We start from the raw sequence: 12187 nt of genomic DNA, 5'->3' as shown, positions 1-12187 counted from the left end.
ACCCTGTTCTCCAGAGTCCTAGTCCATCATTCTATCCGCTACACCAGTGGTCTCCAACCTTGGGCCTCCAGATGTTGTTGGACATCAACTCCCAGAAATCCTGGCCAGCAGAAGTGGTGGTGAAGGCTTCTGGGAGGTGTAGTCCAAGAACATCTGGAGGCCCAAGGTTGGGGACCACTGCGCTACACCACACTGAGTACATAGCAGTAGCCAAAAAGAAAAAGAAAAAAAGAACAATTTTAAGCACCAGAGAACAGCCATTTGAAGACACTGCAAGATGCATCTACCACCATGAAAGCTCAGCTGTACTGGGGCTTAGCTCTCACCAAGACATCCAAAGACTCGCACATCTGAAATCTTTTCCTTCTGAGGCACTCCTCAGGATTAATGTGACTCTTCGGAAGAGAGCACGAAGACTAGGCTCTGTGCAGAGTTCCTTACCTATTCTGTCTTATAGGCGGCTGAGCTGGGGGAGGATCGGTAAAGACATGTTCTGTCAGCGGCTGTGTTCGGACATGGGTGGGCTCCATTTCATTCCCGCTATTCTCTGGTACCTCCGTGGCTTCTGTCGCCTCCTCGGTGGATTGGCACTGATTGATCTTGCCATTGCTTACGATGGGCACTTTGCCTAACGGCAGGAAAAAAAAGGAAAAAGACATGGAAGAGAAAGGCAAGCGGAATTACCTCCTCAGAGGCCTAAGGATTCAGATGCTGATTTCTTCACTGTCAACTCTGAGACACCAAAAAGAGTCACAAAACTCAGATAACATCTTTCAAAAAAGGGGGAATCATTGTGTTCCAGCTGTCTTGTCCAAAGCAAAATAGAAAAGGACTCATCAACATCATCTTAGAACTGCAATGCTGGAAGACTCTATGGCCAAGCCATAGATGAAATTTTCCAGAAAGACTGAGTTTATGTAGGTTTTTTTTAAAAAAATACACATGCAGACAAGAAGTCTCTGTTAGAAGGCTGATGGTTAGAAATACAGTCCTATGCAAGTTGACCCACAAATTAATTTCGTACTTTTCAACACACTGCCTACTGTGTCCCCTCCACTTTTCTTCAATCACTTCTTTTCCATTTTCCCCCTTCTCCTTGATGGCTAGGAAATATAACCATTTTACATATGGCCATTTTTCAGAATCAGGACTTTTATTATGTACTGGGCTGCTGGAACTTCATTATGTATGAGACTGTTAGATCAATCTGCATTTGCTCCGTATAGTTGACTTTGAAATCATGTTTATGATTTCACTTGCTCAAGTTTGTTGTATTTATAGAACAAGTACTGAAATGACCTCTTATTACAGGGTGGTAGAGCAGAGTGACCTGAAACATACTCTGTCCTTTATCCTGCACTGGGGTGTCTCCGCGGGAGGAGCAGTTGCTGCTGGGAACATTGCACCGGGTTGCACAGCCGACCAGGGTGATGCCTGCCAAAACACCATCCGTCCCCAGTGAATCTTCAGGATTCATGTCTCCTTCCAGAAAAATTTCCCCAGGAGGATAGTCGGTATCACAGGCTGCTGTAAAGAAGAAAAAAGGAGAATTTCTGCGATGGTGTGTACCGTATGACTATGTGTGGTTTCTTAAGACTGAACCCGTGACAGTTGAAAGAGATTTAGGGATGTTACACGGACCAACATGGTACAGGCAGACATTGTCCAGCAGGGTGCTCTAAAACAAAGAGGACACGGTACATTTTCTAACAGATGCAAGAGACCAATATCTTAAACGCATAACAACTAGGACCAAGAATACTTCCCCTTTATGTACAGTTTTATTCCTGCCAGCTGGCACAGACTGCTATATATCCTATAGCAATGCTAAATTTGTTAAATGAGCCATGGAAAGACAGAACATATCACCTGCTTCACAAGCTCTTCAAGTTAATTTCAGATCTTGATCCTTTTTTTTTTTGCAAATGCTTATTTTATTACTATTGTTTTATTGTTTTATGCTTTTTATGCTTGTTAATATGTACTTTTGTTTCTGTTCATGGGGTTTTCTTGGCAAAGATACTGGAGTGGCTTGCCAGTTCCTGCTCCAGGTGGATCGCGTTAGAACTCTCCACTATGACCTGTCCGTCTTGGGTGTCCCAAGGTAAAGAGAGGGACATCTTACCGGAATGCTGTTCTTCACTTACCTGGAATGCTGGAAATACAAAGCACATGTGCATTGCAGACGGTGAAGTGGTCCACTACCGTGCCAGGCTGGTTGGCATCAATGATCACAACTTTGCTCGTAGACAATGTGCTTGTGAGAATCCACACTCGACTGGACGTGGCGTCCATCTCATGCAACTCTTTGGCCTGTAAAGGAGAAAAAAGGCAGAGGGACAAAAAAACAGAGAGAAATAATGGAAAACGAAAGTGCTGATGGAATGGTTTTGGAACCACATGGACAAAGACATGCTAGGGCTCCATCCCAAAGTTAAGGCCTCGACTTTTTAAAAGAGAAGACAATACTCATAACAGGTCAGAAATAAAGAAGGTAAGAATATGATCATCACTCTCCAATCTACTGTTCGTGCCAAGCAGGAACATGATGTTATTCCCCAGTTTGTAACTTGGGGTTCCTCTTTCATGCTAAGGACCTAATTCAATTTCAGAGATACATTTTGAAGGCCACAGACCAGCCATTGGTGAAGCCAAAGGCAAAAAGATGGGACCAAAATATTAACGGATACTAGCTTAAAATTCTTATTTCCAGTAACCAAAGCTTATGAGTGGTACATATGCTAACCTTTTAGAATGGGCAACAAAAGGCATAAGCTAGGAAACCAGTGAACAAGGGTAATATGCAAAAGGGGGCATAATTTTCTGGGAAAATCTTAAAGGGTCAGACTTGAACCACAGAAGACCTGGATCTTCCACCCTACACAATTTAGTGCCTTATGACTGATCTCTGTGGAGGACATTTTGGCTGACACGCAGGCTTGCGCAAATGTTGAATAAACGAATCTTATCGAATGTGTGATTAAAAAAACAAAATAGGGTAATACAAGCCCTGGAGGCACGCTACAGCAGGCGGAGGAGAGAGGAGGAAGATGGGAGCTGCAGTTCAATGCAACTACAAAGAGACTAGCCTGGGAAAGGTTACAAGAGGCACTAGAGTTAACGGAACAATACTAACATGTGCTGAACTGCACTCACTGGATGGTTAAAATATGGGATGGCTCTACTGTATCTTTCCTGTATATAAAAAATCCCAGGTCAGACTACAGTGGTGCCTCGCATAGTGATCGCTCTGTATAGAGATGAAATTGCTTTGCGACGGACTTTTTGCCATTGCAAGAGTGATCGCTCTGTGATAGTCCCTATGGGGAAAATTCGCTTTGTGATGATCGCGGGGAAGCGATCATCACAAAGCCCCCATTTTCGCACAGCTGACCGGTGGTTTCAAAATGGCCACCAGAAAAACAAAATGGCCCCCCGCTGTTTTGCCTCGCTTTAGAGGCAACGAAAATGGCCGCCCCTATGGAGGATCTTCGCTTTAAGGTTAGTTTTTAGCCCATAGGAACGCATTGAAGGGGTTTCAATGCGTTTCTATGGGCTTTTTAAAATTGCTTAGCGATGAAATCGCTTAGCAGCGATTTTTGCTGCACAGATTAACATCGCTAAGCGAGGCACCACTGTATCTAATTATACAAACGTAAGGAAGAGGAAAATGAAAAATCATGCCCAACCGTTTTCTTTTCTGGCGACGTATGGTTACTCTTGGTACTCTCTCCCTCCACTTCCCGATCACAAGTCAGAGGATCACATCCAGGTTCGGGTTTCTGCCCATTTGCAGCATCCGGTTCCACAGGCTTCCAACCTGTTAAGTTGACTCCAGCCGCACACCACAACTAAGAATAAAAGAAACAACGTTTGAACAAAGAATAGTAGATGTTTTTTTAGATGGGGGAAAAGATGGACAGCACATCAAAATATGCGCAAATGTTGACCATGTATGTCTCTGCATTGTCTTTTTGATCAATACAGTAGGACTACGGGATTAGTATCCGCTGATTCACTCATCCATGGTCTGAAAATATTTTTTAAAAAATCATCTACAGATGAAGTTACCAGAACTGGCCACTAAAGGAAGCCAGAGCCCATGCTATGTATAGGATTCACTATTAAAATAGCATTCACTATAATCCATGTTATTCAGCATCTACCCGGGGGGTGGGCTTGGAACTGATCCCTCATGGATAGGGGTGTCCAAATGTACATCCAAAATAAAATTGAATTCAGAACAAACACAAAAGGAAGAGTCCACTAGCAGAACATACAGAGAGAAGTCCTGTATGTAGTATACGAATCCTTCTTTCAAGGTCATTGCAACATTTTCTCTCTAGTTCTCAAGGAGCACTATATTAATAGTGAAGTGACTTAATTCAGGACAGTAGAAAATGACACATTTCACAGGTATCTGTGAAGATTTTCAGTCATCCAGGTGAGGTTATCTGGACACTGAGTCACGGCAACTGGATTTAGGTTGAAATTAGCAATCCTTATTGGGAGAAGAACTGCAGGAGTGGGATTTTCACTCACCTCCCCATCATTTGTTCATCTAATGACCCTATTCAGACCAGGGGGAAGTGAAACCAACGTGGGGGATCTGTCAGGAGTCTCCTACCAACTCTCCTCAGACTGAAGAAGCTACTTGGAGGAGTAGTGAAACATTTCAAACTCACAGGAAAGAAGTCCAGTTGCCATGACTCAACTTCCCAATTACAGTACATTTCACAGGTATTTCACTCACTATAGAAGCCCCTTGAATAGTGTCAACTGAACAGTTGAGATCTTTTCCCAAACTGAGACCCTAAGAGAATAATCATACAGTGTTTCCAACAAAATCAGAGGGTGAGCACGTTTAGATACGAATACGTATATCCCCGCACAGGTGGTGTCAATGAGGGTCCAGTCCCATAGGGCCGGACGGTCCATTGACCAATCCAACATGGATGCCGTGATTCTACGAATGGCTTTGCAGCACGCGATCCGCTCGCTGCTCCTGGCACGAGGCGGGAGGACACGCCCCGCTGCAAGGTCAAAGAGTGGCGAGCGGATCGCGCACTGCGGCACCATTGGTAGAATCACGCTGTCCGCGTTCATGGCGGATCGGTGAGTGGACCATCCAGCCCCATGGGGGTGGAGCCTCGTTAACGCCACCTGTGCAGGGATTTTCGTATCCGTATACGAATCCCCCCATCTCTAATTAGGAGGTGAGATACATAATTGATAACTTGATAAAACTTGAAGTATAACGTGGGAAGTACAAGCCGGCACAAATTTTGACATCTATTTTAGGAAAAAAAAACCAGATTAGTCTTTCAAATGGCATAAGCCCCAATATTTAAAATGAACAAACTTACTTTGAATCGTGAAGAGCAGATGACATAAGAAGGAAACCGGAGGAGAAAATTGACTTCTTATACTCAGTATTCCCAAATTTGAAAGATGTTGTAAGGTAAAGGTAAAGGTTCCCCTTGACAATTTTTGTCCAGTCGTGTTCGATTCTAGGGGGCGGTGCTCATCCCCGTTTCCAAGCCATAGAGCCAGCGTTTGTCCGAAGACAATCTTCCGTGGTCACATGGCCAGTGCGACTTAGACACGGAACGCTGTTACCTTCCCACCGAGGTGGTCCCTATTAATCTACTCGCATTTGCATGCTTTCTAACCGCTAGGTTGGCGGGAGCTGGGACAAGCGACGGGCGCTCACTCCATCACGTGGATTCGATCTTACGACTGCTTGGTCTTCTGACCCTGCAGCACAAGCTTCTGCAGTTTAGCCTACAGCGCCACCATGTCCCTAGACGTTGTATAGGAAAGGTATTTGCCATGGTAATAATTCTAAGAAGTGAGTGGATTTGGAAGGGTAGCCCATGAAATACATCAATGAGTCAATACCCCATTTCAGGAGTCCACTGGCAAGGGAGCATAACAAAATTTTAAGTTAGGTATAATCTAAGCCACTCTTGTTCTGCCGTTTACAAGCAAGTGAATTCAGGAGTCTTGTTCTTTTCAAACTTATGGATAGGGTGAGAAAGAAGGTTTTGCCATGATAAGAAAAACCAAGTGGCAACTAATATTGTTTAAAATAAATCAGAGACCCTCACAAGCAAGACCATCCTAATAGCTGCTACTGTATTCATCCCATCCGTGACAAATCAAGTTTATTCCAGTTTTTTGCTTTGCCTGATGGAAGGTTTAAAATTTAATGAGATTATTTCAGAGAGGTGCTATGGAATGATAACTCCTTAAACATTTAGAGAATGTTTAAGGACAGAAAGTCACATATTAGTAGACTTAGGCTAATTGTCACTGAGCTTGTGGTTCATGTTAAGGGCTAATATTTTAGATTTCTCTTTATTGGTTTCCAAACTTGGTTTACTGGTTTCCAATCAGAAAACATTCTGAGAGTATGGACAAATTCTCGATGAGGATATAACACTGTAATTGCCAAATCATCTGCAAAAAGTTTTAAAATTCTCCCTTTTATCTTGAGCAGTCCATTTTTTAATATTACAGTGGGGTCTCGACTTATGAACTTAATCCATATTGGAAGGCAGTTCTCAGGTCGAAAAGTTCTTAAGTCGAATCTGCATTTCCCATAGGAATGCATTGAAAACCATTTAATCCGTATCTGCTCTTTTCATCCATAGAAACTAATGGGAAGCTGCTATTCCGCCTTCTGCCACTAGAGGGGGATATTTTTTCTTTTTTTCCTTTTAACCTAAGATGACTTAGCATTTAAAAAAAGGAAAAAAAGAGTTCGTAACTCGAATCTAAGTTCATAAGTCGAGTCCATATATTCCTATGAGAGCAGTTCGTAAGTCGAAACGTTCGTATGTCGAGCCGTTCGTAAGTCGAGACCCCACTGTATCCGACACTATGTTCTACTGGAATAAATTTGTAATGTTCACCTTCATGGTTGGATCCTTCTCTACCAGTGGACGGCAATACACAGGCACTGGGACATTCTTCATTCGGTTGTCTTCTTGACCGCCATTGGGACTCAGCTGTTAGGAAAGAAAAGAACGCAACACAAACAGACATAACTTCAAGCACCAGAAATGAACTTTACCAGAACAGCTGAAAGGTTCCTTTTGGCTGGCCTCCTGCTTCCCCTGGTGGCCAAATAATTTCCTGTGTATGTGTGTTTGTGTGTGTGTGTGTGTGTGTGTATCTATGCCTGTGGAATGTGTGCGTGCGTCTGTGCATGCATAGACATTTGAGGGGAGATATGACAGCACTTTTCAAATACAGAGGAGGGGCAGGATCCGTCCTCAAGTCACCCCAGAGTGCAGAATATGCAATAGTGGGCTCGAACATCAGGAAGCCCGGTTATGGCTAAATATCAGGAAAAACAGACAACATCCAAAGAAACAAAACAAAATAAAAAGACAAAAATATGTGGCACGTTAAAGACTAACCATTAGATTTTAAGCTTACATGAAAACAGATAAAATTTTGTTTTGCTTTCTTCCGGTTCTTCGGGTTTTGCTTGATATGCTTGCGCAGATGAACAGGGCTAACTCTTCCACAAAAAAAATTCTTAACTTTTAGAGTATAACAGTGGAAACAATTCTCTCGGGAGGTGGCGAGCGCTCCAAGGCTGGGGGCCTTCAAGAGAAAATGGGACCCCACTCTATCCGATCTGCTTCGATTCCTGCCTTGAGCAGGGGGTTGGACTCCATGGCCTTAGAGGCTCCCCTTCCAACCCCATGATCCGATGATTCCAATATCGAATGAAGAAAATGCATACATAGTCATTAAAACAGTCTTGTATTTGAGCATCCGCTTGGTTACCAGTAGCAACAAGGTGTCGCACACATGTCAGTGAACGGTTTGGTACAGACAGGAGGAATGCTCTCCGCCTCTTACGTACCAAGCACAGGAACCAAAGTATGCGTGGGGAGGTGATTCCCCTTCACTCCTCTGGCAAGTTCTAGCAGTGACATCACATTTCTGTGATATGGACCTCTCTCCTAGACAGAACAGGCACTCCCAGTAGCCCTCTGTTTGAGGGATCTTGTTCCCCCACCAAATGCACTTCATTAAGAAGGTTGGCGTGGTGCACATTCAAAGAGTTGAGTAGGGAAAGCTGTGAAGACCAAGCCCTCAAGAATCGGAGGGTAAGCGAAAGGATGGGGCAGAAAAGGTAGGCCAAGCCCAGAACTATCAGTGCAATTGTTCAAAGATGTCACTGACTATGTGGATGATAAAAAGAAACTGAGGAGAAGGTAGGAGCCCCGTGTATTTCCCGTTAAGGGTGGGTGGGCAGGGATCCCGCAAAATGCTTTTGCTTTAAGATTCTGCTGCACAGGCACAAGATTAATCCATGCGTGGGAGGCACAAGAGACAAACAAATAAGCAAAAACTGAAGTAGGCTCTGAAGAGCAAATTAATTAAATACATATCAGGTATTTTTGGCTGCCAAATACCCTCTGAAGGCTTACCTACAAGACAGCACCGCTGTTCCAAGGATCATTAGCACACATTTAATGTAAAAAGGTGAGTATGAGAAAAAGAAAGAAGTTGTCTCTCCACTAGAAGGTGTCTCTGTGGTGTGACTGGCAGATCCGGCCCCCGCCCTCCAGGAAACCCTTACCTGCTTGTACTTGGCGGGCAGGCTCCACCCACAAGCCTGCAAGCGACCGTCATCATTCCGCACATGCTCCCGGACTTGGCGGTACTGCTCGCGCTTCTGCTCGCGGCGTGCGGATGACGTGCAGTCACTGAGGAGAGAAGCAACAGTGTTACTTCTCAATCTATGGTTAAGAAACAAGAGGCAGAAGGTCAAGGAAGCATTGCCAGGGCAACAGGGTGGTGGTGGTGGAAACAGCAAGAGAGGAAATTCCGACAAAAAACAAACACCAAGCAGGGAAGAAGGCTGCAGGATTTGAGCCTCTGATTAGGCAGGGACACACTGGGAAAAATCTGTGCCCTTTTGTTATTGTGGTTCCAATCCACTTCACAGCATTTGGCTAATTATTGAAAACTAGTAGCCCTGCAGCAAAATATTTCAACAAAATATTGTATGTCTCACCTTTTTTCAGAAACTTTCTTGTTCAGATTTCTAGCCAGTCAACCATTCCCTTCCCCCCCCCCCCCGCATCCTGATACCCTGACATCTAACCCGAAGAAGTGTGAAATGCAATTTCTTAAAATAAATAAAGAACATGGGTGAAATAAAAAACGGATAAGAAAACTGAGCCCATCAGGGAGCTAATTCCAGTTCACTACACTTCCAGCTGTACCGCCCTGCCTGCATTCATCCAGCGTGCATTTTAGAGCCACAGCATCGGTTTCAGCCAAGCAGGCTCACGAGCTGAAGCAGATGATAAACTCACTCATCGGGGAAGAACTCAAGGGTACGGTTCCCAGCAGAGATCTGGCACATGGTGTGGCTGCGGCGCTGGCTGAACCCAGCCGCCGTTGGAGATTTGTAGTGTATGTTCACTGACGGGTAACTCCTCTTTGCTGGTGGAGGGCTGGAGGAGGAGCTGAATAGGCGGCTGAAGCTGGAGAGAAAGAAGGAAAGAAAGATGTGCAGAACTGCGACTTGAAACAGAGATCGGCAACTATTAGATGGAAGCCGAGATGGGCCCGGATTGCAGGCTGGCACACGGTTTAGCGGATGTGGCTTGCGGGTGTTGCGAAGGTGCCCTGGATTTCCCCCACCACCACCTTCTCCCACAGGCGCCCACTCAGAGGGCAAGGTGGAGAATCCAGGGTACCCACACACAACCTTGTGGGTCCAACCTGCTGAACCGCAGCCAAGCTCCAAACTGCAGTTCACGCCCATCTCTAGATGGAAGTGATCAGCTCAGCAAGGGATCAGCAAGTTTGGTGTGATGGGGTGGTGGTTTAATCTTGATCCACCCTGATACAAGATATAAACCATACCTCATTTTTTAGATTTTTAAGACCGGAGAGACTCAAATGTTTACTCCACTTTTCCCCTCAAAAAAAAAAGTGAAAAAATAAAACTTTTCACTAATACGAAGCACCATGCTTTCCTCTCCCTAAGAACTGCCAGTCCGAGAAGCTTCTGGGATCTGCAATTCTTCCTTGAACGTTTTATGTTAAAATCCAAGAGAACAAGGAGGGTGGGAGCTGTGGCATCTGCTGAGGGATGTGATGTTATCCACGCATCGCCCACACTGGGCTAGTGCTTAGAAAGTCAGCACCAGACCAGAAGATGACATAAAGAGATTGCTAGCGACAATGAAGCATGTGTTGCAATGGCTTCTTATTTCCTTAATCAGTTCTATTCTCTTCCCCCCCCCCCGCACTTTCAGAGAATCTCAAGGGGTCCTTTGCAAAAGGGTGTGATAGGGAAATCCTGCCCACTCTAGCTTTAGGGTTAGCTGGTGGGTCTGGAATTACCATTCTGAAATTCTCTCCATGGCCAAATCGCCGAACGTATGTTGATCTGGTGGATCCGGCTCAGAGAGCCCCGGACAGCATGGATCAACATGGACGGGTTTATTTTGGCAATTATCCAGGGTGATCTCTATGAACTGGCCTTTACCAGTGAAAGTGGCATCTCCTCTGTCTCTCTCTCCCTCTCCCTTATGGTGCAATGCAAAAACACCCAGATTTAAGTGACAAGAATGTCCAGTCACCATGACAGTACCCAAATTCATACCCAGCATATTTATGAACCCCATTTCCTTCTTTAAAAGGGTCTGGTACAGTTATTGTGGCTTCAGCCGCTAACTCAGAAAGGCACCTTGCCTTACCACTTCTGGATCGTCATAAGCAGCAAAGACCTTACTTACAACTGCCAAATTGTTGATTTCTTTTTCTCCTGAACAGAAGGATGTTCCCGCGAAGCTCTGTGGAACAAAGAGAACAGAAAGTTCCTCAAGGACACGGTTTAACAAGGCCTATTTTTGCAGGAAGGACTGGCAAGCAACAAACCATGAAGTGGCTGGAACACAAGACTTGGATAGATTAATGCTTTAGGTTATAAGTCTTAAGAATCCCACACCACCCATGTCAGTTAGAGTAAACTACAGAAAGAGTGAAACTTATTGGAAGAATGGAAAGTATGAATGAGCCAAAGGCTTAATGAGTCAAAAGTCTACTCTAGATGAGACTAACAACTAGATTTGTCTACAAAATAGAATTAATTATCTGGAGCTTCGTGGTGTCCATTTAAAAATAACTCATCAAGTTTTTAACTTCTGTGGACCAAGGCTGTTTGTATTCCAGCATTTGGGTATTCATTTAGAAAAAGAAGAAAAGTAAGCTCTGTAGGATTCCCTTATTCATCGTTTCACCCCGTATCAATTCAAATTTCCTGCCCTTTCCCCCTGCCTTTTTGCCTTCAGAGGTCTCAAAGGGCTTCCTCTGATGTCGGGGGGGAAAGCCCTTGGAGACGTCCGAAGGCAAAAACGCAGGGGAAAAGGGTGGGAAATTTAAATTTCCCACCCTTTTCCCCTGCCTTTTTTCGTTCGTAGGTCGAGGCTCTGTTCGCAAGTCGATGCCAATTTCTGCGAACAGAGCTGTTCGTATGTCAAAATGTTCGTAGATAGGGACGTTCGTAAGTCAAGGTATCTATTTGGATTTTTTTCTTTTCCTGCACTATGAATAACGTTTGTCATTTTCAGCATTCACAGAGGGGGGCTTGGAACCAATCCATGTGGATGGAGGGGGGTGTCCTACTGCATTTGAATATTACTTAAGAACCATTAGCTTCACAAAAGACCTGCTTGTTGAGGAGATGAAAACTATTACATACAGCACTGATGTTACCTGTCTGTCATGGGTTTGGAGGGAAAGTTCCATCCTATGGGGAGTGGAAGGCGGGACATCAGGAGGAGGGGCTGTACTGTATAAATATGTGATGCGTGTGTGGAGAAGCTAAGCAGACGAAGCAGCAGCTGGGAAGAAGGAGTTGGTGTGGGAGTCTGTGTGTCAGACAGGGTACTACTGTGTGTCAGAGTACCAACCTGATAGGTTCAGGTGTCTGTTGGTTAGCCAGAACTGATAGGTTCAGGGTCTGTGCTTTAAGTTAAGGTTCTGGGTGAACCAAACTGTGTGTATGTATGAGTGAAACTAAGCCACGTTACTTTATCTTATTCACCTGATTGTTTATTTTTCCCTGTGTGTATTTAAAATAAACCTTGTTCTTTTTATTGTTTAAAAATCCATCCCTGGTCTGTGTGACTTCTTAAAGGGA

At 44.4% G+C, this 12187-nt stretch overlaps 1 protein-coding gene across 23 annotated transcripts in view; it reads right to left on the bottom strand.

Moving 5' to 3' along the window:
• Positions 1-12187, bottom strand: part of MAPK8IP3 (mitogen-activated protein kinase 8 interacting protein 3) — a 74520-nt gene that overhangs the window by 14972 nt on the left and 47361 nt on the right. For all 23 annotated transcript variants that reach the window (XM_078381392.1, XM_078381391.1, XM_078381394.1 and 20 more), the window contains 8 exons: positions 10782-10838; positions 9348-9518; positions 8606-8732; positions 6918-7013; positions 3690-3851; positions 2148-2313; positions 1342-1527; positions 442-628 (listed from right to left, as the gene is read on the bottom strand). In XM_078381392.1, the coding sequence (XP_078237518.1) occupies positions 442-628; positions 1342-1527; positions 2148-2313; positions 3690-3851; positions 6918-7013; positions 8606-8732; positions 9348-9518; positions 10782-10838 (1152 nt within the window). The remainder of the gene's footprint in view (positions 1-441; positions 629-1341; positions 1528-2147; positions 2314-3689; positions 3852-6917; positions 7014-8605; positions 8733-9347; positions 9519-10781; positions 10839-12187) is intronic.

This window comes from Pogona vitticeps, chromosome 13 (genome assembly GCF_051106095.1).
Source record: "Pogona vitticeps strain Pit_001003342236 chromosome 13, PviZW2.1, whole genome shotgun sequence".
NCBI lineage: Eukaryota > Metazoa > Chordata > Lepidosauria > Squamata > Agamidae > Pogona > Pogona vitticeps.
The sequence above is the reverse complement of the archived record's forward strand: the minus strand, read 5'-3'. Positions and strand labels throughout refer to the sequence as shown.